This window comes from Cryptomeria japonica, chromosome 5, assembly GCF_030272615.1.
Source record: "Cryptomeria japonica chromosome 5, Sugi_1.0, whole genome shotgun sequence".
Classification (NCBI taxonomy): domain Eukaryota; kingdom Viridiplantae; phylum Streptophyta; class Pinopsida; order Cupressales; family Cupressaceae; genus Cryptomeria; species Cryptomeria japonica.
Window position 1 is genome coordinate 262,132,631 of NC_081409.1, and position 27,466 is coordinate 262,160,096.

General features: G+C 37.9%; 1 protein-coding gene across 5 annotated transcripts in view; it reads left to right on the forward strand.

Annotated features, from left to right (window-relative positions):
* The window catches only part of LOC131058346 (ion channel CASTOR), a 117,797-nt gene that overhangs the window by 22,205 nt on the left and 68,126 nt on the right, over positions 1-27,466 (forward strand). For all 5 annotated transcript variants that reach the window (XM_057992227.2, XM_057992220.2, XM_057992240.2 and 2 more), the window contains exons 2-6: positions 12,526-12,594; positions 12,775-13,377; positions 14,198-14,380; positions 14,527-14,586; positions 14,704-14,907. In XM_057992227.2, coding sequence (XP_057848210.2) covers positions 12,526-12,594; positions 12,775-13,377; positions 14,198-14,380; positions 14,527-14,586; positions 14,704-14,907 — 1,119 coding nt within the window. The remainder of the gene's footprint in view (positions 1-12,525; positions 12,595-12,774; positions 13,378-14,197; positions 14,381-14,526; positions 14,587-14,703; positions 14,908-27,466) is intronic.

Here is a 27,466-nt window from a genome sequence, read left to right on the forward strand (position 1 = left end):
AGTTAGAGTTCAGTGATTTTAATGGTGAAGTGTGAAGGTATTTGATGTGATTTTAGGTTCATACCATTGGGGGCTCTTTGATTGTAGGTCTCCGTGTATGGTTAGTTTCAAAGTTCCCAGACTCGGACTCGGCTCTGACTTGGCAAGGCTGACTCGGCTCGTGACTCGGCTCGGACTTGGCAATGACTTGGAAACGACTCGGCAAAATAAGAAAACCCTTGAAATTTAGAGATTTTCAACGATTTAAAACTTGTTTCATACACCCATTATTGAATCAAGCTTAAAGACACTATAACATCATCAAATAGAAGCTAATTTGATCACATACATAAACATACATCCATCACATGCGTAGAAATGTAAATTGTAGCTGAAGGAATTAGAAAACATAGATATAGAGTTATAAATGTTGTCCAATATATATAAAATCCATGAATTCAAATGTTCCCAAACATATATGTGACTGTAAAGTGTAAACAAAAACAAGTCTATGGCTCAGGCTCAGGCTCAGGCTCAACCTCGTCTATTTGCCTCCTAGAAAGGCATCTAAGGTAGGTCCTGGATGACTGAGTAGCCATAGTCTCTGCCTGTGATGTGCCAGTCTGAGTAGCCATAGGTGCTGTGCCTGATCGTGCTCTATCCTCTTCCTCTGCCATAGCCACAGCCTTAGCCTCTCTATCTGCTTGGTCAACCCACTCAAGGTCCTCATCAGTGAAGACTGGATCGGTGGACTCAGTTGTCATGTCCCCTCTTTAGCTCTGTCTAGCAGAGACATGTGAGTCAGCTTATTTTCGGGTCTTGTAGGCTGATAGTGGTGGATAGAGACTCAGTGAGGATATTCAGTGTTTGGGATTTGGTATTCTGGCAGTAGTGGACTAGTTTGGAGCAGTTCCTTAATTTTAGGAGGCATTTCCTTCTTTTGTGGAGGCTATTCCTACTATTTAGGAGGATTTGACAGTACCCAGGGTTGGGTTACCATGAGACCATTCCTTGGGTTCAGTTTCAGGAGATTTGGGTATGTTTCCTAGCTTCTAGGAGCATCCCTAGATTTTAGGGACAAGATTGCTCGAGGATCCATGATTTTCGACAACAATCACAGACAGGTGGCAGGCTCCGTTTCAGACTTGTGGAGTTAGATGAGCATTATACGGCTATTTGGGATATATTTTTAATACTTCCTAAGTTAGCGTCTTATTAATTAAATAAAGCTATTTATATAGCTAATTGGAGTAATAAGGGGATTTTGGCTTCTTCTTGTCAGGCAGGCATATGTGTTATAGCTCATTGGAAAGGTCTTGAATTATTATAACTTATTTCCATCATCCAGAGACCTTCTGGCACCTTGAGTTTTGTTATTTGACGAAAGGGGTGTTTTTCCTATACATAAATGCCTTTTAAATTAAGAATATGCCATTATTTAATAAAGGTAAAATCATATTCTCCCTTTAGGGTTCGAGTAGCTTTGAGAGGGAGATAAAAGATGTTGGCTCATTATTTTATTATCTTTTTACATCTTCAAACTAAGCATTTGTGAATTTGCTCTGAGGAGCGATTTCTGGAGAACTGCAAACCCCAAGGCTTGGATATTGGGACGCAAACCCCAATAGAAGGTTTTAGCAGCTTCATTTGGTTTTAGACTTTGATTGGAGTGCAAGTTCAGCATTGGAAGAGCTTTGGCTTTGGACGTTGGGTATATTGCTTGACACATGGGAGTTCCTTGGCTGCCTGGATGTGACTGCAGCAGCTGTACGGTCGCCTTCCAGCTGGCACGTGGGTTGCTGATTGGTATTCATCAGCCATCTCTTTTCATTGTGCGTGGATGGACTTTCTTGCAACCGGCAACATTATTTTGGTTGGTAGATACTTTGCTGGCATATCATTTATGTATTTTGCCCGGTACGATTTGTAGCTATTCTGGATTGGTTGAATATTATATTATTGCACATTATTTTCCAGCCTATTTCATATTTGCTGCTGTTGTTATTCATTGTTTACCTATATCTGGAAAAATACAAACAAAAACAAAAGACACAACCTTTCTACAACTTCTGTCTCTCTCTGAAGGATCATTTAATAAACAAGAAGAATTTATTTTAAAACAAATAATTAAAAATTACCTGTCAGCTTAAAAGATCCATCAGGGATCTTTTAGTGGTATCAGAGCCTTGATCTTGCCAGCCTGTTGGGTGAAGATCAGTAGTTTGATTTTATCTTGAAGCTTGGTTGCAGACCAAATTGGTCATCATGACAGGGTTGTCTAAGAATAAGCAAATAGGGAAAAATATTGAACAAACACCTTCAGGGAGTTCTAGACACTCTAAGGGTACGACTTCATCAACTAGTACAAAGAGGAGGTCTTCTGCAAAGACATTGTATGGTACAGTTATGAACAACTATGACAAGTATTGTTCCCTTCCGAAAAAGATACGTGACTGTTTTTCCTTCACACAATTCATGGGAATACCCGATGAAGAGGACTTGATGCTTTCGAGTCCACGTCATCAACCAAGGAGGCAACATGAATCATTTGAGAACCAAGGAAGCAGTGGAGGAGCAAAGGAAATGATGTCTGCAAATGAGATTGGCAGAAAATTAGTTGATAACTTTGATAGCCAGGCAGATTTGATTGGTGAAAATAAAATCTCAGCATTAGGGAATAATTCATATGAGACTTCTACATCCTTGCAAGGTGTCTTACAGGTGGATTCCGTTGGAGAGTATGACAGTAGAAACAGCTCTGAAGGAATGAATGTTGAGTTACATGAAATAGATGCATTCTCTAGTGAATTAGTTGACTCTATTGTTGAGACCAATTCCATACATGAAGAAAAATCAGAGGTTAGCATGAATGAAACAACCCATCATAAATCAGATTTTGTGTACTTTGGGGCAGCAGATATAGAGCATTGCCAAAGGTTGAATGGAGATTGGTTAGATAGAGCTATGCAAGCAAATATGCTTGCTACCCAAGCAAGACAGCACTTGCAAGAGTTCAAGGAAAGATGCAATCAGCTTGATAATGCAAGAAGACAAAGAGAGTCATACATTAGATCGTTATTTCTTCCAAGGGAAGAATGTGTAGATGAAGAGGGAAAATTTTCTTGAGGTAAGCCCACAAGAAGAGCATGTTACATTGTGTGAAGAAGAAAGGAGGTATGATTCAAGAAATTCAGTTTGGTCTAGTTTGCCTTATGAAGTCTATGACTTCCTTCTTTTAGAGAGCCCCTTGAAGACTCAAAACATTAATGCTGATATTTACACACTTGATGGATTAGCCACAAGTGACATATCCATGTGTGTGGAATGGAACATATTTCATTTCAAATTGGCTAATCATGCATCATCTACAATGAAAGGACAGTTATTAAGGTCACATGAGGCATTTTATCTTAAAGAGCTTATTATGGAGTCCAAGAGATTGTCTACTAAGAAGATCTTGCATTTTGATAATGTTTGGTTTGTTTTGCATTCTACACCTTGGAGACAGTTGGTAAGGAAAAACATAGCAATCATGGAGGTGAAGGTATGGATTAGATTAAAGGCAGCTATGAAAGCTATAAATCCATGTTACTTGCAGCAGGGTACACTTCATAGGTCAACATTCATGAAAGGAGACCCTACCCTCAAGAACAATACAAGGAATGGCAATGAAGACACCTTGGGAAGGTTTGAACATAATTCTGATTTCCTAAATTGGGACATAAATATTTTGACTTCATATGGGCACAAATCCAAGAAGGATAGTGAAGACAACTATAGCATGGTTGACATTTATAAAAGGATAAATAAGCATGAGGTTGTGGTGGGAACTTCTATTTGCCCACAATCTGATTTTATAATAGCAGTTAGAGAAGAACACAAATCAGTTTGTATGTTGATGTCTCACCTTTATGATGTTAACACTTTGCTTGAGTGTAAGGATGTCCTAGTCTCAAGTCTTGATATGTTACTTGATTGGGCTGCCAAGTGTATGCAAGTGTACTCTTGCATTGAAGTTTTCCAAGGTAATGGAAGAAAGGCTACAATCATTCCTAAGTCTATGATTAAGGACATCAACATCATCCTCTTTCAATTACATGAATTTGCAGATCCTATTAATGGAGCAAGTAGTGAAATTGAATTTGCAAATGTTGGTATACATGATACATTGGTTAAGCATGGTTATTTTGATGATGTCTCTTCCAAGAGGACTGGATTTGTTTATATCAAAACAACAGTATTAAATCATTCTAAAGAAGTTTGTGACGTACACTACTCCATACATAATGAGGAGCAAGACTTATCTTATGCTGAGTTTGTAGTTGATGTTGACAGCAGTACTTTAGTTGAGACAAGAAAAATCAATAACACACCAACAATAGGCATATCAGCAGTGAACAAAGAGCCAAGGAAGCTAATGGTTATTGTTGAAGATGTGGCAGCCAAGAGTGTGCAGGTACAATTCAGTGTTGAAGACTTCAAAGGAAATGCAAGGAAAGGTAATAACAGTGAGCTAGCAGCCCATACTCATGTAGAAGACAATGTTATCGAGTCATCTAATGTTGGCATTCAATTTTGGGAAGATAGACATGGGACAAGTCAAGAGTTGGTGATGTTTGATGATTCAAAAGAAAGTATAAAGGAGGAGCCCAAAATTCTGATTAGAGACAACAGTTGTGTACATTCTCATTCTCGAGAGTTTGCCACCATGATACATGGAATAACAAATGAAGGATATTCTATAAGTGATAGCACTCAAAATGCTTGTGTTATTTTCAATAAAGAGGTACTTGTAAGAGTTGATGACATGACACATGCATGACAGTCATTCTGATGTTTATAACAGCAGTAAAATACCTTTTCTTTTTCAAGTTAATGCAAATTCTAAGCATGAAGAGATGAGTGCTAGAGATTCTACCATGGGTATTACACAAGGTGCATTCATGTTGTGCGATAAGCTTGATGATGCATCTCACCATGGGACTGATTTTATGCGCTTTGGAGCAGCTCAGATAGAACAGTCTGGAAGGTTGAATGAAGGGGGTCTAGAAAGAGCATGGCAGGTTAAGTTGTTTTTTGTCTAAACAAGGCAGCACTTACAACAAGTCAAGGAGCGCCACAAACGTTTAAATCAGGCAAGACAACAAAGAGTTGCATATCTTCGATCACACTTTCTTCCAAGAAAAGAAGACTTAGAGATTGAGCATAAGCAAAGTAAGTATGTTGATTGCAAACCAATTTTAGAGGAGTCACATATTGCATCATTGGATTTTCATGATGATCACAAATTTGAAGGATATGCAATCATGGATGAGCACAATGACTTTATGGATATCATTCGTAGTGGAACAGCCACCCAAGAAACAATTTTGTTTGGTGATAAGGGCATCTACAATTCTTCTTTGGATGTGTCACAAATTTCATGTGATATGGCAGCTATGTGTTTGTTGGTTGGTGATTCAATCTTCCTTGACTCTCCGGTAGTTAGTGGCTGTCCTACTGCGATTTCCCATGCACTTGCAGATATATCATGGTTTACATCAGCTCTTGAGTTGCATGGGAGTGTGAAGAGATATGCCTACTTGATGGACATTGAGATCGGGATCGATATCCTTGGTTGGCATTGGTATAATAACATTTACAACCTCATTCATGATGCTGGTCGAAGTTATAACAATAGCTTATGGGGAGCTGAGAAGCTCAAACCTCGTTTTTACAAACCATATAGAGTATTCAGGCGAGTTGGGGAGGTTGCTTACGAGGTTGAGTTACCACCTGGCAGTAAAATTCATAATGTGTTTCATGTGTCATGCTTGCAGAAGGCCCTGGGACAACATATTATAGCATCACCCGATTTGCCTCCCATGGATGAGGAAGGTAAATTGACTCTGGTTCCTGAGGAGATTCTTGAGGTGAGGGGACGACGACTGAGAAACTGGGTGATTCGGGAGTATTTGGTGCACTAGAGAGGTCTTCCAATAGAGGATGCCACTTGGGAGGGTGAGTCTATTTTGCAGCATCCAGCTTTGCAGTTGCTTGAACACATTGGAAATGAGGGTAATGTTATTTGCAGGTTCTTGAAGGGCGATTGTAACATTGCCATAATGAACTATCACTTGGCATGACCAAATAGATATCATCATATTGTTGCATTTACACTTGCTACTTTTATTTGGTTGTAAACATGATTTGAAATGATTATGTGAAACGTATTGTGGTTATCTATCTTTTAGCTAACCCTTAGTGTTTTGATAGTGATTTTATCTCGAGGCATGGAGTTAGGCTTGGGCTTATAATACTTTCATCCATGCTAATTTCTTGATTAGAAAGGAAATCAGCTTCATTATCAGATTATCTCTCTATAAATGTGATTTATAATAATTTTTGTAGGTTATTCAGAAGAGGCCACACTTGGTGTAATAAGTTGTTGATTTTCCAATTAGGGGATTTGCCTTTTTGAATTGCCTTCACAATTATCATTGTGTCCCTTCTATTTCTACATTAGGGTAGTTGAACATTGTGCATATTTGGAGGCCAAGAATAATGGCATTAATTTTGCTTCATTGTTAGATCCTTCTTTAAGTTTTTGGAGGCAGCACAACAACAGATGCTAACTCATTTATGATAATACAACTTGCCCTTGATACATCGAGATTTCCTTTGAATCCCCATCAAAGTTGAGTTTCACCTAATTTTGTTTTGGACGAATCCAAATAGCTTCCTTTTTAAGAATTTCCGACTTAACTATGCCAACCCCATTAATAGGGTAATCTAATATTTATCCAATTAATTCTCATCTCATTGTCCAAGATGAGTAGGATTTACCTCTCAAGGATTGATATTTGGATCTATTATTTATTGCTTCGACAATTGCCACTTCTAATTTGTTTGAGGAGTTTATGGTAAGATTCTGGTTTTGAAAAATCCTTTTGTTCCATTCTTTCCGTATCTCCCAGATGACAATTGATGGGCTAGTAATCGAAACAGTAGATAGAAGAGAATGTTTTTGTCTAACCAGCAAAGATTGAGAGAGATTCATAATTTCATTTGGTAAGGTACTTTTCCAGTTTAGTTTTGCGCATAACCATTACCATCATTTCTTTGCAAATTACATTTTACAAAGAGATGATTTGTTCATTCCTCATTCTGATTACACAATACACATCTGGACGGGCCATTGAACTTAAATTTCTGAAGCCTATCTACTTTTAAGATTTTTGTTTGAAGGGCTGCCCAAGAGAAAGCCCTGACTCTTGGGAGGCATTGTTTGTTCCAACATAGATGAATGGGAATGATAACTTTACCCTTATCCGCTTCTTCTACAATATAGCCAATCTTATTTGAGTATTCCCCTGATTTTGAACAACACCATCTGATATAATCATTTTCCCGAGACAAACAAACCTTTATTTTCTCTATAATATTCTTAATCCTTGAAATTTCATTGAACGATCCATGCTTGAAAAGTATTTCCAACACCATAATTCCATTGATAACCTTGATGTGAAGATAATTTGCTACTTTTTTTCCCCAAATATCTGATAATAGCAGTTTGGACTTGCTGAAGTCTTGGATATTTTCAATAATTGGCCAGCCATTTCAAGATTCTTCCTAGAAATTAGCATTTTTCCATTGACAACTTCCCATGTTTGGTGATTGGTGATGATTGATCTACACGATAAGATGAAGTTTAAAATTACTAGAACCCTTTGGAGGGTTTGAGACTGATAAAATTCTGTGAGAGCTATTAGAGACCAAATATTTATTTTTGATGATCTGAACCCATTTTCTGTCAGGTTTTTGAAAAAACATTCTAAACCCATTTAGCACCCAAGGGCTTGTTTTGAATAATCTGAGTTCTAAGCCAAACGCCACCACCTTCTTTGGGTTTACTTATCCTTTTCCTTGCCATTAGAGGAAGTTTATTGCCAAAAGAAATTTCTCAGTTTTTGTTACAAGTGAGATTTTGTAGTTAGTTATATGCAAGACATTAGTAAGTTTGATAAAGCAGATATTATTGCTTTCAGCATTGTAATTCTGCCAGCCTAGGATGACCATCATTCTTTCCAATAAGCCATCTTTTTAGTATAGGTTTCCAACAAAGGATCCCAAAGGTTAGCAGAGCAAAAGTCTTCAAATAAGGGGATTCTTAAGTATTTATTTGGAAGCTTCCCTTTTTAAAAATCTTGGATATCCAAAAATTCCTGTTGCTATCTGACTCCAATATGGAAGGAAAATAGCTTAGATTTTGCAGGGTTTACTTCTTGACCAAAAGCTTTGATATAATTGTGTAAGTTTCTTTTAATGACTTGTGCCACTTTTTTTCTTTGCCTCTCTGAAAAGTAGAGTATTATTTGCAAATTGTTGATGAGATAGAGGTTCTAACTCTTTAGTTATTGTAATACCCTTACAGATCCCTTTAGAACACTCCACTTGAATATACCTTTCTAAAGATTATGCCATAATTATGAATAGAAATAGGGAAACTGGATCCTTTTGCCTTAGGCCTTTGGAGGATTCAAAAAAACCTTTAGGAGTACTATTTACTAAGATGGAGTATCTTGGACTTGAAATTAGATTGTAGATCCAGTCCAACCATTTTTTGCAACAGCCAAAATTTTCCATGACTTTTAAAAGAAATCTCCAGCCTGTTGTATCATATGCCTTTTTTATGTGCAATTTTATTATCATGCTTTATTCTTATTGGCATTTATTGAATGTATTGTTTCATATGCTATTATTACACCATCCAAAATAGAACGGCTAGGAATGAAAATACTTTGCAAACTTTGCTATAATGTCTTGGATAAGAATTTTTAATCTATTTGCAGTGTCTTTCAAGATGATCTTGTAAACCGTATTACATAGAGAAATGGGTTTGAAATCCTCAAAAGAGTTAATCACCTCCTTTTTAGGTGTTAAGCATATGAAAGTATTATTTAGATCTCTTAAGATAATGGCCTTCTTCCTTGACTCTTTTATTGCCAACTACACATCCTTACCCACAATGTAAGTTGCTGGTTTTGCTATGGGAACAGGTATGGGTATGTTGATATGACAATTTTTTTTTAACTTGGGTACGGTATATATACAAAAAATTTGAACAATATACATAATTGTAAATACATTTGATATTATGATACTTCATCATTGATCAATGCCAAATGCCAAAATGGTAGTGATAAAGATAAATATTAAATGAGAAAGAAATTGGTGAAGAAAGAAAAAGGATTTTTGAAGTGGGCGAAAGTAGGCATTTAGAGTCATTTTACGGTTTTTTAAACCTTTTTGCATGTTTAAAAAAGTGTTTTTTTGTTTTTGTTTTTGATGTTGAGCATCGTTGGGAGCACACGGGGTACATGTGGGAGTGTTCAGGAATGGTCGAGTGCCCCAAATCCCCCCCAAATCCCCTGGGTTCCCTATGGGTACGCAGATCAGTACCCATAGGGATCCTAGGGCATCTGGGTGCTCCCTGGGCGTTCCTAGGCGCTCTTGTGCATGTACCTGTATCCAAACACTCCTGGTATGGGTGCAGGACCAGTTTCCAGAGAATCTGGTAACTTAGCCCACAATATTGCAGCAATTTTTCAAGAAGCATTGCAAGAATCTGTTTGGATTTGGAGGCTGATTGAATGAAGTTAAAAATATGCCGCTTTTATATTCTACATAGTGAAAGGACTTGTAAGCATTTGATTTGCTTCCTTTTTAATTAGATTGGGAATATTTTCTTGCAACACATTTTTGAAGGCCTTGTTTGGGCCCTTTTAATTTTTCAAGATCTCTTTAAAGTATTCAACTGCTTCAAACTTAATTGCTTTATCATCTTCTAATAAGTTTCCATTTTGCAATTTTGTACTTGTAATTCTGTGGACAGTTCCGTGAACTCTAGTAGAGTTGTGAATTATTTTGTCTTTTTGTCTCCTTGCAACCATAATTCTCAAGATTTCTGCTGCCAAAAACTTTCCTCTCTAGACAAATTTTTTGCATATTGATCCAGAAGAAGTTTTTCTTGTTTGAAACTGGCTTGATCCATCCTCTTTTTAAAAATTTGTTCATTAAGTTTCTCAATTTTGTCTTCAATACATACTTTTTCTTCAAAAATATTTTAAAAATGCTATTGGTTCTATTTTAAGGCTTTCTTTCAGAAATTTCATCTCATTGTAAAGAATAAACTGTAACAACCACCCTAATTTTTTAATTTTTTTTTGACAATAAGAAAAAATAATACAAACTTGCAAATAAGTATTTTGCTGTCATACCACTGCTGTAAGAAAATCAGTGCTAACAGAGATGTTATTATAAGGTCTTTCCAATGAAACATTCATTTCCAAAGATAGTCAAACACAATATAGACAAAGAAATGATTACACCACATTGAAGTACCTTGGAAAAATAGCTGCAAATGTGAGTAGCAGGACTATAAATGCTTTCAAAACCCGTGACAAGGCTTCTGTTACAGTTAGTACTCGGCAAGTCTCACCAGCCATGGCTTCCATCAAAATACATATCCAATAATCTATGCAGGTCTGTGATTAATTTTCAGTCTAATATTCCACTATGCAAAATGCTGAAACAGTGGTGACTGTCATAAAATCTCAGGGAACTCCTTAGTAGTCTGTTTGTTCAGGAAACTTAAACCTGAAAATGATCAATAGGGTCAAGGAGCCCTTTCATATGATGGACTAACCTAGTGGTGTTCAAGACTGAAAATTCCCACGTTAGCATACACAGTTGTACGGCCAGGTACTGGAATGGTACGACTCCAAAAAATATCAAACCTGCAGCAATGCCCTCAAATACACCTATAGTTGGATGGGCATTCATGTTATGTATAGAATCTCGAGCTCCAAAACTTAGTTAAGCCCTACCTTGGTCACCTAACCATAGAGAAACTTTCCATACCAAATTCATTCGATTTTCACATCATCCAATGCCCTAAACCAGCAAACAAAGGGGGTTTAACCTGCTCACAGTGGGTTGTACGGCCATGCTTTCTGGAATCTCGTTCAAACACATAAAAAATGCAAAAATCCAACACCAAAATAAGCCCAAAAACCTGCAACCAATTGACCTTGAAAATCTTCATTTTTCCTGAAACCCCAAATTCCAGAAATTAGTGAAAACAATCTGCAATCTGCAACCTTAGAAACCAAAACGCTTCAACTAATCGTCATTCTTCAGAAGTCTACAAATTTCAATGCCAAAACCATCCACTTTCATTGCTCTCCAATAGGCCCAACATTGTTGTTGCTTTGATACCATATTGGTAAATGGTAGAGTTACCTCGCACAAAAAAATAGATTAAACCATTGTTGTACAGGATACCAGAAACATAAAATAATATTGATTGAAGTCTTCAGGATGAGTCAAGTTGAAGAACAATTGCCTTTTTAAAGCCTTACATTCCAGCAACTACCTATGTGAGTACAACTTCCCAAAGCTAATTTTTGCTAACTAAAAACTAATCTATATTATTTATAAATTAACATTTAAAATTATTTTTTAGATTCTAATCTAAAACTCTCTAATGATGTAATAAATCCAACAATGTCCATAGATGACCCAAAGTAGTTCAGTGGGACTCGAGGTCTAGGAAGAGAGAACCCTATAACCAAAAAAATAATAGTACAGAAGACAAAAGAAAGCACCATGCCACTAACACATAGCAACAGAGGGTGAAGAAGGGCCCCAAAAGCATGTGCTGGTGAAGATTGGTAGGAAATTTCATGGAATATCCCTGTCTGTATCAGAAATGGAGGAGCTGTCTGTGCCTTCACTAGTCATTGTGAGAGATAAAAGCTTGCCAGGGAGTATCCAAAGTTGGAAGGCCACAGAGATGATCTAGCCAAAAGAGAAAGCAAGAGCCACGAGAAGTCACATATGAAGACTAGCATTCAAGGAGGATCTACAGCCATAATCTGTTGGGAAATAAACAGTGCAGGTTGCTGCAGTGAGTCTTCCATATCGCATTTCCTGTGAATGTAGATAAAAATAAACATATCTTAAATTTTAAATTGTATATTGGATGGGTCCTGTGCATGTGGATATTGTTATATTTCAAATTTATGTAAGCTTTTGATTTTTAAGCTAGTGTGGAATACAATTGGCGTTAGAAGAGAAAATAATTATGATCTCTTTTTACAACCCTTGGATGTCAGTCTTAACCTCTCACAAGATATTTCTAGTAGCTTAGTCTCCTAAATATATGTAATGTTATAAGAGGAATAAGCATGTTTTATTATTTTTGGTATATTTCTTTTCTTTAAGTGAGCATATGATTAAATTTAAAACAACTTGTAACTTGTACAAGTCATGACAATGCTGGTTATTTTTTGGTTACTAGAATCTGGTGCTTCAATGCCTTTCTTTTGCAGCTCTGGGGTGCTTAATCCTAGTTAGTATAGCATAAAAAACAATTACTCATTTGTAGAACTGGTTTGCAATTGCCATTTCGGAACCACTACATTAGACTAAAGTAGACTCTTCTATTTTAGCAAGCAGGTTAATGTGCATAGTGCTGATGCCGTGTTTCATTTTGTCTTCTAGCTTCCCATGATGTTCCTTTTTTCTCTGCTATATGTGTTGTTGTTACGTGAGCAACTGGCAACTCTAGAGGTGAGTGCAAAGCTGTAAAGTTATTTTTGTTCACTTAATCACATAATTTGTATGTTTGAATTCATGGAATACTTTTTCTTTAGCTAGTTAAGAAATGTTCCATGAAATACTGTTCTCTTCTTTTATCAGAAATCCTGTGAATTATCTCAAGGAAAATGTGATTTTTTCTTATATGATCAGGAAGAGCTCAAAAAGCTTCAAATAGCATGTGATGGTCAAATGAAGTACGCCAGTGATGACATGCAGAGCAATGATGCTTCATATGATAGAGACGTTCGAAATTTCGCCCTTTGTGTTGTTATATTCTTGCTTTCAATTCCATTTTTATTCTTTAAATATATTGATGACCTGCCATGGTTGACAAGGGCACCTAGAAATAACCAGAGTTTGGAGGAGGCTCCATTGAGTAAACGCATAGCATATGGTGTAGATGTTTTCTTTTCAACTTATTCCTATGCCAAGCCATTGGCTCTGCTATTTGCAACAATACTGCTTATTGGAGTTGGTGGTTTAGCTCTTTTTGCAGTGAGTGACGATAGTTTTTTGCATGCTATGTGGATGTCCTGGACATATGTAGCAGATTCAGGCAATCATACAAGCAGTGTGGGGATGGGTCCACGAATTGTATCTGTGTCTATAAGCTTTGGCGGCATGCTAATCTTTGCTATGATGCTTGGGCTGGTTTCTGATGCAATATCGGAGAAGGTTGATTCACTACGCAAAGGAAAAAGTGAGGTGATTGAGAGTAACCACACACTAATTCTGGGATGGAGTGACAAGCTGGTAATTTTTGAACAATCTTTTGCTTTTACATTTTAAATTTAAGAACAGCTTCAGAAGATGATGCTTGTCCTGCATTTTATTAAGCTATTTGATTAATGGCACTTGTCACTTTGTAGTATTCTTATCCTAATATGTTGGTCTGCTGATCATTTGATCTTGATATCCTTGTTATGATTTTCCTTTGATTGAAAATGTAAATGTATTCTCTTGTCAAATTTTAATGAAACTTTAGGTATGACAAGTAGAGGAGTTTCTTTATTCAATACCAGAAGGGTTAAAGACATCAAAATCCCTGCAATATTTGGTTGTACCCATGGAGATCTGCAGCATAATTGAACAGCTATCTAATGTGCAACCAATCATTAAATTTTGGATGACAAAATAGGTGTCAGTTTGAATCTATGACCCAAATTTTTGTTTAATCTCTAGGAAATCAAGTGTGCTTTGTTCAAACAGTTGTGCTGAAATAATAAGTCATGTAATTTCTTAGGTTTTTCTTTCTCACATCCTCACTTGTAAGAGACCTCTAAAATTTACTTAAATTATTAATTGACCAGTTCAATTTGTAAGTTTAAGGTTTACATTGCTTCTATTTTCATCTTGGTGTTGAGGCAAGGCTCCTTTATAATGGTATTTTTAGAGTGAAACACCAGGTAGGCTTACTTTCTTTAGGTCAATCACCCTTGCTTCATGAAGGTGTAGACTTTTTGTCTGATTGGTAACTTTGGTTTTTGGTTTTTGTGCTTTGAATACATATTTTGTTTACTTAAGATGATGTTGCATCACCTGTAAATACTTATTTTGAGCTGTTCATTCACAGGCTTCATTGTTAAATCAGCTTGCCATAGCAAACCAAAGCTTGGGTGGTGGTGTAGTTGTTGTCCTTGCAGAACGAGATAAGGAAGAAATGGAAATGGACATTACCAAGATGGAATTTGATTTCATGGGGACTTCTGTAATTTGCAGGAGTGGGAGTCCTCTCATAATGGCTGACTTGAAAAAGGTTTATGTGTGCCATTCTGAGATTGAACTCATGGCTCAGCATGTTACTGGATGATACTCTAGGTTTTACTGTTGTGATGTGGAAAAGTTAAATATCCTTTCTTACATGATTGCATTTTTTCTTATGATCTTTGTTTCTTTCCATAGGTCTCAGTGTCCAAGGCCCGTTCCATTATTGTCCTTGCTGAAGATGAAAATGCTGATCAGGTAATTTGGTTTTTCTATAAAAATTATGTTTGAACCCAATTTTACAGGTGTCTCTTTTTGTTTTATAAATCCATTAATTTGCACCATCTAATTCCCAATTAATTATGTTTTGTACAGAGTGATGCACATGCATTAAGAGTTGTTTTAAGCCTTATTGGAGTTAAGGAGGGTCTGAGAGGTCATATAGTTGTAGAAATGAGCGATCTTGACAATGAACCACTGGTGAAGCTTGTTGGAGGAGACCTTGTTGAGACTGTTGTGGCACATGATGTGATTGGACGCCTGATGATTCAGTGTGCTCGCCAACCTGGTCTTGCACAGGTTATTTACTAGAATTTTAGTCACTTTTTAGAACGATAGCATTTTCTGAAAGTAGGTTTTTTAATTTCTCATACTTTTGATTGTCTCTATCTTTAAGGACTTTCCAATCAATTTCAAAATAGAGATCAATGATCTTTGTATGATAAGGGAGCTTTCTAGCATGCACATATCACCATATGTAAATTTGTATAACCTTATAATATTTTATATGAAGTATTAGAAGTATATATTTCCATCTTGTATTGCAACTCATTTATCAGTTTGTCATTTTGCATAAGTATGAGGCTGAGTTGAACTATGAGAAAGATAGCACTAGGAAAATAGTTGAGATTGTTGTGCGAGTTAGGCAAGCTTATAAATTGTTGGAATGAGAGAATAAAGGTTGAGAAGGCTGTATGAACACCACCTATAGAAACTCTTGATTCTTCTTCTTCATCAGCCATAACCAAGCCCAAACCATCTGTTTTACATTCACCTAGATTGCAATGTTCATGCTTGGAGACTATATCCATTATGAGACAGAGCTCATGAAAAAATTGTTTAAAATGTGTAGTGCAATTTTCACACTCCACTTCAAAACTTTTAGCCCTGTTGCCACCTAATCCAGATCTGCCTAATTTTTGCTCTACATATTATTTTAGTGCCTTAACATTGATACCTGATCTGAGAGATTAGAACTAAGGCACCATACTCGTGCCTTCGCCTACCTTGGTTGTCCCTTGGTATATTGTTCATGGCCCTTTATGTTGATTACTGATCTGAGAAATTTTAATATGGCCGTGTTGTGTCTTTGTGTGTTAGTCCTTCCGCTTGTGTTGATTGTTCAATAATTTGTGCCATGATTGAGGTCCAAGTTCACATTTGTGACAGCCTTGTTCTTCATGCATTGAGATGGCTCAAGCAGAGTGCTCTTTTGTTGAAGTGTCAACCTTCGTTGATTATTGGATCCCATCAATCTGATGGCCCACAAAGAGTTTGAATCTTTTTATTCCTTTGGTGTTGGGGTCTCCGCTAGTCATTGATCGAAATAATCTAATGATCTATGGGAGGCCATAAGGAGAGTTGGACTTCGTTGGTGCTGGCCTTTGTTGTTGGTCAGTTTCGTCCAGTGGTGGGTCCCTTCTTAGTGGTGGTAGGCTATTCACATAGGATCTTTGATTTAGTGTTGTGTTGATCTTGACCATTGGTTTGGACAATACAGGGTTGATCATTTGGCTGGTGGAGGTTCCTCATGTTTTAGTGGGAAATATTGGTCTCAAGCCTTATGAGTTAATTGTTCCACCTCCTATCAATAATGTCCCATATGGGATCAAATTTGAGGTTGATCCCCTTGTAATAATTTCTGATGGACTCTTTGGCCCTATCCATGGCCTCATAAATATACCCCATCTTGATCCCCATCTACCAAACGAAGAACTATAACCAAGGGCTTCGACACCTACAATATACAAATACAAAAAGATTAAAATTACAAATTTATAATGGAAGACTTAATTAAAAAAAACCAATTTGACTTTAAATTTTAAAGTTTTGAAGTTACCTTCAGGATCTTTGTAGCCCTTTGTGCAAAAAGGTTGTCAAAGACTATGCTTGCAACGCTCTCTCCTTCTAGCTTCTTTGAATGAGATGAGTCTAGCCATGCTTGACTCACAAATATTTGTTTCAAAGTAGTCAATAAACCAATAATGCTTTGTAACGTTAGGAAAACCGTTGCAACCTTGTGACACCCAATCTTACCAACTATTTCCCTTCGATGTAATCTCTCATTAAATTAAGAACCCAAGGGCGATTGTAGATAGATTTTGTGATGCTCCTTGCATCATTTACAACCAATGCCACCCAATCAAGTTTGCCTATGTCCTTCAAGGCAATGTGGTGCACAAGGTCACCAAAAAAGTGTCCTATGTCTTGGAGCAATCTCCTAGCCATCACTAATACAAATGCAAAAGCATATGGATTTCAAAGAATCGATGTTGTTCAATTAATCAAGGAGACAAAGCTCCTTTAAATAGAGTTACAAAGACAATGTTTCTAAAAGAAACAATCGTTAACTAGAGGCGAAGTTGGAAACAACTTAAATGACCATTAATAACACAAAGAGAAAGATATTATTCTAATACCCTCCCTTAATGGTCATCATTCTAACTACCAAGAGAAATAACAAAGAAGGTGGCCCCCTTCTCAGAACATGCTGCAACAGAAGACAAGAGCCTGCCACTGACTCTGCCACTTGAGATGAGTGCCACCAACCCTCTCAGAAATTGCAGAACTTCTGGAGATACCCAAAACAACACCAACCCTCCAACCTGATGTTGGAGAACTGTCCCTCCCTGTAACAAGAGACACATTGAGAACAACCATCACGATTTTGAGGAAAAAATGGGCAAACCCTCCAAACTATTGCAGATGAGAAAGATGCCCAAAAATAGACTGCAAAAAAGAGACTGGTGCAGATGTTCACACAACAAATCCAGGTGCGACTAAAAACAGACTGCAACAAAGTACAATTTTTGAGGAAAAAATCATAAACCCTCCCATGATTTTTTTTAGGGACAAAAAATATTTAAAAACCCACAGATAAATTTTAAGGACAAAATTATTAAAACTCACAGATTTTTTTAAGGGAAAAAATATTAAAACCCATCAGAATTTTTTTTCAGGTATAAAATATTAAAAACCGAAACAAATATCGATGCCTAGAGGCCATCTTCATCTTTTTCTAGGCACAAAAAATGAGGTACTGAGAATATGCTAAATGCACGAAACCCGAGGTATGATGTTCAATGCATTGAGACAAGTACATGCACAAATTCCAAGGCAAATTCGTTGGCACAAAATTCGAGGAACCCATAAAAATTTGACGACAACCCAGATTAGCTTTCAAAAAACCCACAAGGAATCTGAAATCAGAATGCAAATCCGATGGCTCAAAAATTGAGGCACAAAAAACAATGCACCCAGAAAAATCGGATGAGGACCCAGGAGAGCTCTCAAAAAACCCACAAAGAATCTGTAATCAGAATAAAATTTTGACTTGAACTGAAGGGTCAAAACCCTAGTCGAAAATTGCAAAAGCCCTAGGCGGCCATGAAAATAACAAATGCCCAGAAAAGTTTTCCAACCAGGAAGCGGCCAGAATCCGCAAAAAAAAATTGCGAAATTTGCAGAAAACCCTAACACGAAACAGGCCTAGAAAATCCAAAGTACATAAGAGATTAAAAATTAATTTGTCAAATTTTTATTTTTATTTTTGAAAAAAATCTCTACGAATTTTTGTTAAGGCTTTGATACCATAATATAGATGCAAAAGTATATGGATTGCAAAGAATTGATGTTGTTCAATTAATCAAGGAGACAAAGCTCCTTTAAATAGAGTTACAAAGACGATGTTTCTAAAAGAAACAATCGTTAACTAGAGGCAAAGTTAGAAACAACTTAAATGACCATTAATAACACAAAGAGAGATATTAGTCTAATAGCCACATATGCTACTCCATTATTAGTTGTGATTTGCACCACATTTTCTATGCCCACCTCCACGTTGAATTCGTCCAATATTAGAGACAATGTTTTTGCATTTTTGACTTTGTTGGAGGCATCCACCGATTTCAAAAAAATAATCTCACCTTTTGAAGCTATCAAAAAATTAATAATGGTGCAGTTTTTCTCATCCGTCCACCCATTGGAAAGAATAGTGCAGCAATATTTTTCCCATTCCTTCTTTTTTTCTTCCACTATTAGCCTTGCCCTTTCAGTTGCATTCATGAGCAACCTACAAGTACAAAATGAAAATAAGTATACAATTTTAATTTTTAAACAAAAAATATCTAAATGCAACATAAATTACTATAAGTATAGATTAGTATAAAATTTAATTTAACTAACCTCCCACTCAAGTCTTTGCAAGAAGGCGCCTTGTAGCATTTTCTTGCAACTATCAATGCAATTACCGAATTGTTCCAATAAGGAGTACTCACCGCATTGAAAGGCATGTTGTTGGAGTACCAAAAATTAGCACATGGCATATTTGCATGTTCATGCATTTCCCCGTTCCACTGAGTAGCTTCCAATGATGGTTGCGCTCTAGGTGTGTTCTAGGCACAAAAAAACTATGTGGCATGTGCGTTGATGTAGGTGTGGGTGTTGCTGTTGGCACTCTATTTGAAGTAGTTGAAGTGGAGGTGGATTTACCTTGGATGTGTGGACAACAAAGAGAGACCACTATGCCTTGGATGCCGTATCTTCATCTGCTTTTGGTTGGATTTGAGCACCATGACCACCAACTCTGGATGCTATTGGAAGTTTGCAGAGTAATTATTCCCACGCAGGAGTTGGGAATTTGGAAGAAGGAATTTTGGAGAACTACTAGCCATGTTGTTAGAGAAGGAAGAAACAATAACACCCCCTTGGAAGAATACACAAATACAGATTTTGTTTAATTCACAGGCTTACAGTTTTTATTTTTTGTCGTTTTCAAACTTCTGAGATCAAAGAATCATTTGCCGAAGACCATCATCCTTGGCCAAATATAAATGAATCTCAAAAACAAAAATGCAGCTCCAAATGATTGTGCAGCTTGCACTGAATGGACGATTTGAAATCTAAAAATTTGACGTTTTGAAACAAACCAAATGCTACTTACCAAAGGTCTATCCAAAGGATTTTACTACATGCTAGAGTACGCCGATCGGATCATGCACATAGCAGCCCAATCAATACTGCCCATAGTTCTTCTGCAGATGACAAGTCCCCTATAGGACCTTCTGTTATGTTGGATTTTCTCTACTAGGATTCTAGCAACAACAACAAACACTCCAGAATACACTAGTCCACTCAACCCACGCTAGAGCATAATATAAGAACCATGCTCTAAATTGAATCATCTCTGCAGATGATGGGTCAAATGAAGGTACCGATCTCAAGCAGCAAATTCACTACGCTTCATGAATTGGAGAGAGAAAAACAGAAAGGGCTCAATAGATGCCAATATCAGATTTGGCAGAGATATAAGGCCCCCAGACTCGAATCTGGACGTGGGATATTCACGTCTGACTGATCCAAAAATTGCCAAGTCTTCTGCGCACACTTAATAACTATAGACGATCTGAAACTGCGAGTAGTTTGCCAAGCATTGACCTCAGCCGAATTCCTCATCCACATTATCACGATATTCCCCAAACTTCTGAAATTTGTAGCAGAAGCTTCAAATTGTACCAATATTCACATATTGGTACCATATCATGTGAATAGGCACAACGATTGCGGCAATGGAGATTTGAATCTTGTTTTAAAAAACAAACAAACATCCATAGCGCAACTTCATACTCCATGCATGGCTGAAAGTCCCAAACACAATCTCGAATATCGTTGTTCTCTTTAATGTGCTGAGGTCGAAATCAAGGACTTTGAGATTGCAGTGGTAGACCAACGCTATTAAAATGTATCAGGACATGGGTTAAATTGATTGCCATAGGAACTTCGAAAGATATCACTGCTTAAGATTTTAACGCTCCAATCTGGTATGATCCAGGCACTCAGGAATCACATTGCTCTGATACCATATTAGAACTTGCAAAGCAATCAAATTGATCTCCTTTACATTGTAATCATGTATTTATACAAATAAGATAGGAGATAACCCGTGTATTTGCCAGCAGTGACAGGCTCAACAAATTACCAAATCAATTCCTAAATACACTACAAGACAATAACAAATCAAAACAAATAGAAACAAACTATGCACGTGGAGTGAATGATGGAATAGCCAACAGATGCTGCTATGGCTGCCCTTGTCCTCTCCTTTTGTAATTTTTTCTCTTCTGAGGTTGAAAGTAGGGCATTGTTGACGTGTATTTTGTACACCATCATACACAGAATAAAATACCTAAAGGCATCTTATCCTCTCTTGAATAAAGTCTCTAACTGCTGAAGATTCGCATGAAGGATCAGTTAGGATGACTCCAATGTTCTGGTTAGTAGGGTCTCTACGTGTGGATAAGCTCCAGCGGTATGATGTGATTTGCTGTGTTCTTAAGGGGCCTTACACTCCGAAAGTCTTACTAAACTAAAGAAGGTTTCAAAAAATAACAAAAGGATAGGGTATACAAGAGATCTAATCTATTCTAACCCTAAGAATGACTTCATGTAGACAAGACTTGGCAAGATTCTACCAACTTCAATTTCGCCATAAAATAACAACTTAATTGAAATTGGTGCGATCTTCTAAGGTAACGAAATGATTTTCAATGTATCAAAGATCAAAGACACTACCACGAAGGTACATATCCAAGATACAATAATGATTGAAGGTTAAGTGATTCAAATATCTCCAGTCGACCACGCAAGGCGTTCCTACAATCAGCAAGAAGCTAGTGGTTTGGATTACGAATCCTACCAAAGATCAAGTCTCACACTATGTCCTTCAAATTAACACACTACTTTGATTGAGCATGATTCAAATGAATTGAACAACCATGAAGATAACCAAGAAAGTTGCAACAAAACACCATAACTTCAATATTTCATTGATTTCAAAGTCATCATGTACAACAATTGCTTGAATTCCTTTCCTCAAACTCAATCTTGCTACAAAAATAAATTGCTTCTAAACTCTAATCTCTCTAATACATCAAAATTTCTCTCTAATCTCTTAACTATCTCTATTACAAATGAAATGAAAATGAGGGTATAAATAGCATCCTCAATTACAATGAATGGTCCAGATTGAAAGCAGATCAACGGTCAAGATCATGACACCTAAACCCTAATTAGGGTTTGTTACAAATGGCCTCCTTTTTACTGAACAATATTAAATGCATAGCCAAATATTAAATTTGGCACAAAAACCTAGGAGACATAAACCAATGACAATTAAGGTGCCATGTCATCTATAACAACCTCTCATCTAGAATCTTATTCCCTTTCCAATTCTCTTTTTTAGCATATGCAATGAATCTTGATACGATTCCTTCGATCTCTGCAATTGGAATCTCGGGAAGATTCTTCATACTTTCTTCCAAGTGGATGACCTGATCGAATGCATCTAGAAGAGCTGCGTCCCATGAAGATTCAAGTTCCTTTGTTCTTTCAATCAGGAGCATGGTAGCAAACATCTGATCATATTGCTCGTCTGTGACATTAGCGTCCTTACAAAAGATGACCTTGATTCTATCCTCTAATTCCTGCATATCCACATCTGTCTCAACCTCGATCCTCCTGCCAAGAATGGTACGAAGTACCTCAAATACTCTGTCCTGGATCGGATTGATCACCTCCTCCACTTGGCTACATCTAGTACTGATGTCCTCAAAGAAAACACTCTTCATATGAAGTAAGGTTGACCATTGAAGCAAACTGTGAGGTCCTCCATCCATGATCTTCTCTTGCGCGAAGACCTTCCTTGATGTGTGTCTAATTACTTTCAAGACAGGAATGATAACATCTTTGGTATGAGCAAATGCGGCTACTGTTATCATCAAATTGTGGATTATCTCAAGAACCTGAATAGCCCTATGAATAGTCTTCATCATCCTTGTTGCAAATTCTACGGCAACTGTATGAGATTTATCCATCCAAGTACTCATACGCTGGACCATACTCCTGAATCTCTCTGCTTCACCAATTGATTGAAGGGGAAGTGCCTGCACTAGTGATCTAGCTGGATCCTGACGTCCCAAAGGTTCATTGAGATGACTGAAATAAGTCCTCCATGCACCTCTCTCTCTCTCAAGCTTTCTATTCTTCTCCATTTCTTCTCTAAGCTTGTCTTTCAATGCCTCAAATGAATCGGTGGCATCATCTAGTGTCTGCTCAATTGTGGATGGTCCTAGCTCAAAAGTCTGTATATCATAATCCTCTGCTAGGATCTCACCTTCATATTTGTCTACCGCCGGTGTAGCTATCTGCAGTTTTCTGGATCCAGTCTCATCTCTAATCATTTTGGACATCTTGGTAGCCTTCCTCTTCTCTGTTACTTCGTGTGAACGTCCAACAAGGCTCTCTAAATCGATTACATTATCCTCGTCCTCTATCACGATTACCTTGGTTAATCTTTCCTTCAACCAATCTGGGATGGCCGATCTTGACTCTTGAACCTGAATTTCCTTATGCACTACTTCTTCTTCTCTGGGAGGAGATGTTATTTCATTGCCTTCTCTATCTTCATCTAACTCATAATCTTGGAGAGATCCATCTGGTGACCCTTGCGGTGCCTGCCCTTCTTCCTGCCTATCATTCTGTACCATAGACTCCATGGATTCTTCCACTTGAAGTGTCCTTTTCTCTGGTCTAGAAGATGTACCGGATGAACGATCTCGGTTGGCCTCTTGTTTCTTCTTGGAAGATTCTCTCTTTCCAGGTCTCTCTTTCCTCTTTGAGAGTCTTGGATGGAGATCGCCTTCACTTGCACTTCGAAAGTTGCCTTCATTTGCATTTCTGGGATTAGGATTACCTTCGCTCACACTAGCTCCACCTTCGGCTGGCTTCTCTTCCAAAGTGAAAGTCATAGCTATGCCTTGCTCTCTCAACTTCTGATGTTGCACATCAACCCATCTGCGAGTACAAGACAAGACTGGAGCCATCAAAGCATCTAGATCCACGACCTCGGGCTCATTCCAATCTAACCTTACTGATTTGCTTTCTCGATCATAGGATGACTGGAGATGTCTGCCACTGTCCTGTGCTTGGTCGGCCACTCTGTAAATCTTGCATTTCCTGATGAAATCCAAAGGCAATCTAGAATGCATTTTTCTTTTCACTTCAAGATCGTCTAAGAGATTCATCATAAAATCTTCAATCTGAAACTCATGCTTAAACTTCCTACCGACTGTCTCCTCTATATATCCATGTGGATCAAAGCTTTCTCTCAAAGCAAAGGATGAAAAAGAATACAAGGCTAACTCCTTCTCTGCGTCATCCATAGCTAAAGCATTAGGACATACCTCGACTGAATTGCCCAAAATGATAGGTACTGGAACTCCATTCCCATGTCTGTGTCTGAATGCCTTCGCATAAGCTGCCAACTGCCTTGTTACCTCAAGTAACACAATTCTGTCTGTCGGATATCTTGGCAACATGTATGGAGGTGAAGGACATCCATGAACTCTGATATAAGTAAACTTCGGAAATTGGATAAACCAGGCACCGTACCTCTTTACTAGTTCCTGTGCATCCTGAGATAATCTGTTGTGAATCCCGCCTTGCAACGTCCTTGTGATGTTCATAGTGAAGGTATCATTAACTAACTTGTAGTTGCTTCCTGGCGGATGATGCAAGTGAACATAGGAATCACAAACTCTGACCTCGCCGGGTCCTCTTCCAATCACTCCTCTGTGAGGTAGTCCTGCATACTCGAAGCTCCTGATCAAGGCATAGATGACGTATGAACTCATTTGGAAGGACTTGGTAGCCTTGAGTCTCCTCAACTGTACGTCCAAGCAATGGCTAATCATTCTAGCCCAATGAATTGTTCCTTTCCCTTGAACGATCACCTGGATGAAGTAGAACATCCACTTTTCAAAGTAAAAAGCTTGCGGTGCACCTGTGACTCGGTTGAGCATTGTAATCAAATCTCTGTACTCCTCCTGGAAATCAATCCTGTGTGGTGTATTCGGTACCTTGCTCAGGCGAGGACGACTCTTGAGTAACCAGTTCTTGTTAATGATGCTTAGGCAAGCATCTGGATCATCTTCATACATTGACCTGGCTCCTTCTATTCTCTTGTAGACCATATCTCTGTGCTCTGGAAGATGGAAAGCCTCACTTATAGCCTCCTTTGAAAGATACGCCAAAGTGTTTCCTTCCTTGGACACGATCGTTCTGGATTGAGGATCATAATGACGAGCACACTCGATTATCAACTCATGGCACTGAACAGCTGGAGGAAAGCCGGCCGCCTTAATGATGCCACTTTCAATTATCCTCCAGGCGACAGGTGATGGCTTGCCAATGTAAGGGACATCTCGAAACTTCTTCGTGCTGAAGTTACCCAAGTTGGTATCTCCAATGTTGCTCCACTTCGACACGATCTTCGTCTCCACTTCTTCGGTCTTCTGATCTTCTTTCATGAGAGCTGGACGACTGGTGGATGCTCCCGCCTTCAGGGTTGCCATACCTACACAACATTTCATAATAAGTAACTAGATATTGCAATGCATAACATAGATTAGATTAATTTTAGGAAACTTCATGATAAGTCTTTGAGTTATCATTTCCTAAATAACGATTGAGCAACTGGAATTCAAAATTTCAAAATTCAAAATTTAAGCTATGACGATCAACAATTCAAAATTAAAACGATAAAACCATATCGCCATACCTCACTTGAGAGCTAATTCTAGAATGCAAAATAGAGGAATTCGCCTAGGAAAAATTAACGTTAGATAGTCTTTTCCACGTGATCTTCAAGTGAACGTCTTTCTTATCAATTTCGCCACCCTTGGAGTCTTTGATGTGGTCTTTGGCAAGTTCGCCTTAATTCAAACTTCAAGTTCGCACTCCTTAGATGATGTTTACGCCTTCCTTTGATGAAATTCGCACCTTGAACACCACTCGCACCTCCTCTTGAATGATAATTTCGCATCACCTTTGGATACTCCAAATCGCACTTGAATGTGGATGATAAAATGATAATGTGAAAATGAAAATCTTCATCACCCTTTATAAGCGCTCACACCACAATTACCTTGAGGCCGACTTTGATAAAAATAAGGTAATTAAAACGATTTTTAAATAAATAATAAGGCCGACCTTTCAATCCAAGCGCTCCATTTGATTTTTAATTAATAATTAATTATAATTGCCTTTGTTTTTTAATTTAACAAATTCGATTTTTTACAAGGCAAAAATAATTAATTAATATCTTGCGCAAATTTTAAATGCTATTTTAATTGAATTTTTTAATTTATCGAATTTAGCATTTAAAATAAATTAAAAAATGTTTGTTAGCGCCAAAATTTGAAGATGAAAAATACAAACCTCATCGCCCTGGTCCCTGACTGAGGGACAGGAGCGATCTATCAACTTGGTCTTGATTCTTGCTTTTTGACGTTCAAAGTCTCCATCCTTACGTTGAAACTGGCGTTTTTGCTATGAATTTCGAACTTGGGTGACTTGACTTTGCAAATGAGTGCCTCCTGAGGTGATATCGCTCTGGTCCCTTGGAGAGGGACAGGAGCGATCCCTATGTTCTTACTTGAAATTCTTCGTTTTTGATTTTAACTCCTTGTTCATTACCTTTCAAACGGCGTTTTAAACCCTTTGCAACTTTGTTTTGACATGATCTTCGAAGGATAACAAGTGTTTTAGCAAATATCGCCCTGGTCCCTTGGTGAGGGACAGGAGCGATCCTGGTGTTTCTCTCCTTGATCTCGCTTCTTTAATCACCAATCCTCTTTATATGGCAAGCAATGACATAGTTTCTCCATTCCACGCTTGTTTCACTTGACTTCCACAAGGCATATAGATGTTTGGAGGATTATCGCCCTGGTCCCTTGGTGAGGGACAGGAGCGATCTCCATGTTCTAGTCAAAACGTGTCATCTTTCAACCTTTGTTCTTCATTCATTGCTTCCTAAATGATGTTTTTGGTCTTGCCTATCCTTGCCTTGTCTTGATTTTGAAGGAAAATGAATGATTTAATGAAAATCGCTCTGGTCCTTGCCTGAAGGACAGGAGCGATATAGCTTCCTTGGCTCAATTGATAGTCGTTTGACGTTTGAAACCTTTGTATATCACCGTCTTAAGATACCTTAGACCCTTTACCACCTCGCATGATCTTGACTTAACGTGATTTTGGAAGGATTTGGCCAATATGATAAATATCGCTCTGGTCCCTGCCTGAGGGACAGGAGCGAACTTTAAGGTTTTGAGCTCATGCTTTGCGTCCATCAACTTGCAATTACTTTCATCGTGTAGAATGAAGTCCTTTTGATTCCCTTGGACACTTGATACTTGTTAATCCTTCAAAATCTAAGCCCTCATGAAAATTTCGCTCTGGTCCCTGCCTGAGGGACAGGAGCGAACTGGGTGTCTTGGTGTAATTCCTTCAACATTGGCGACTTTGGAGACTTCGTTCTTCATTGAGATGCCTTAAAACGTCCTCACCACCTTGTACTTCGTCTTGGAGTGTCTTGAACTTGGAGGAAAGGCAATATAACCATCATATCGCCCTGGTCCCTGACTGAGGGACAGGAGCGATCTTGCTCTTGTAGGCTTCATCTCACTTTGCTAACCTCAAAAATTATCTTCAATGGTCTTGTAGTGCTCCGTTTCACTCATCCATGCCTTGGAATTTGCTCTTACTTGGCAAGAAATTTGTCTAAGGTAAAAATCGCTCTGGTCCCTGACTGAGGGACAGGAGCGAACTTAGGCATTTGGGTCCCTTGTAGATGTTTTGTAATCTTCCATTTGTCTTCAACGGGTTCAATTGACCTCCTTTCTTGCCATCAAACTTAAAACTTGCTTGATCTTTGTTTAAAACATGCCTTATGAAGAATTTCGCTCTGGTCCCTGGGAGAGGGACGGGAGCTACAATGGATTTCGCCCTGGTCCCTGACTGAGGG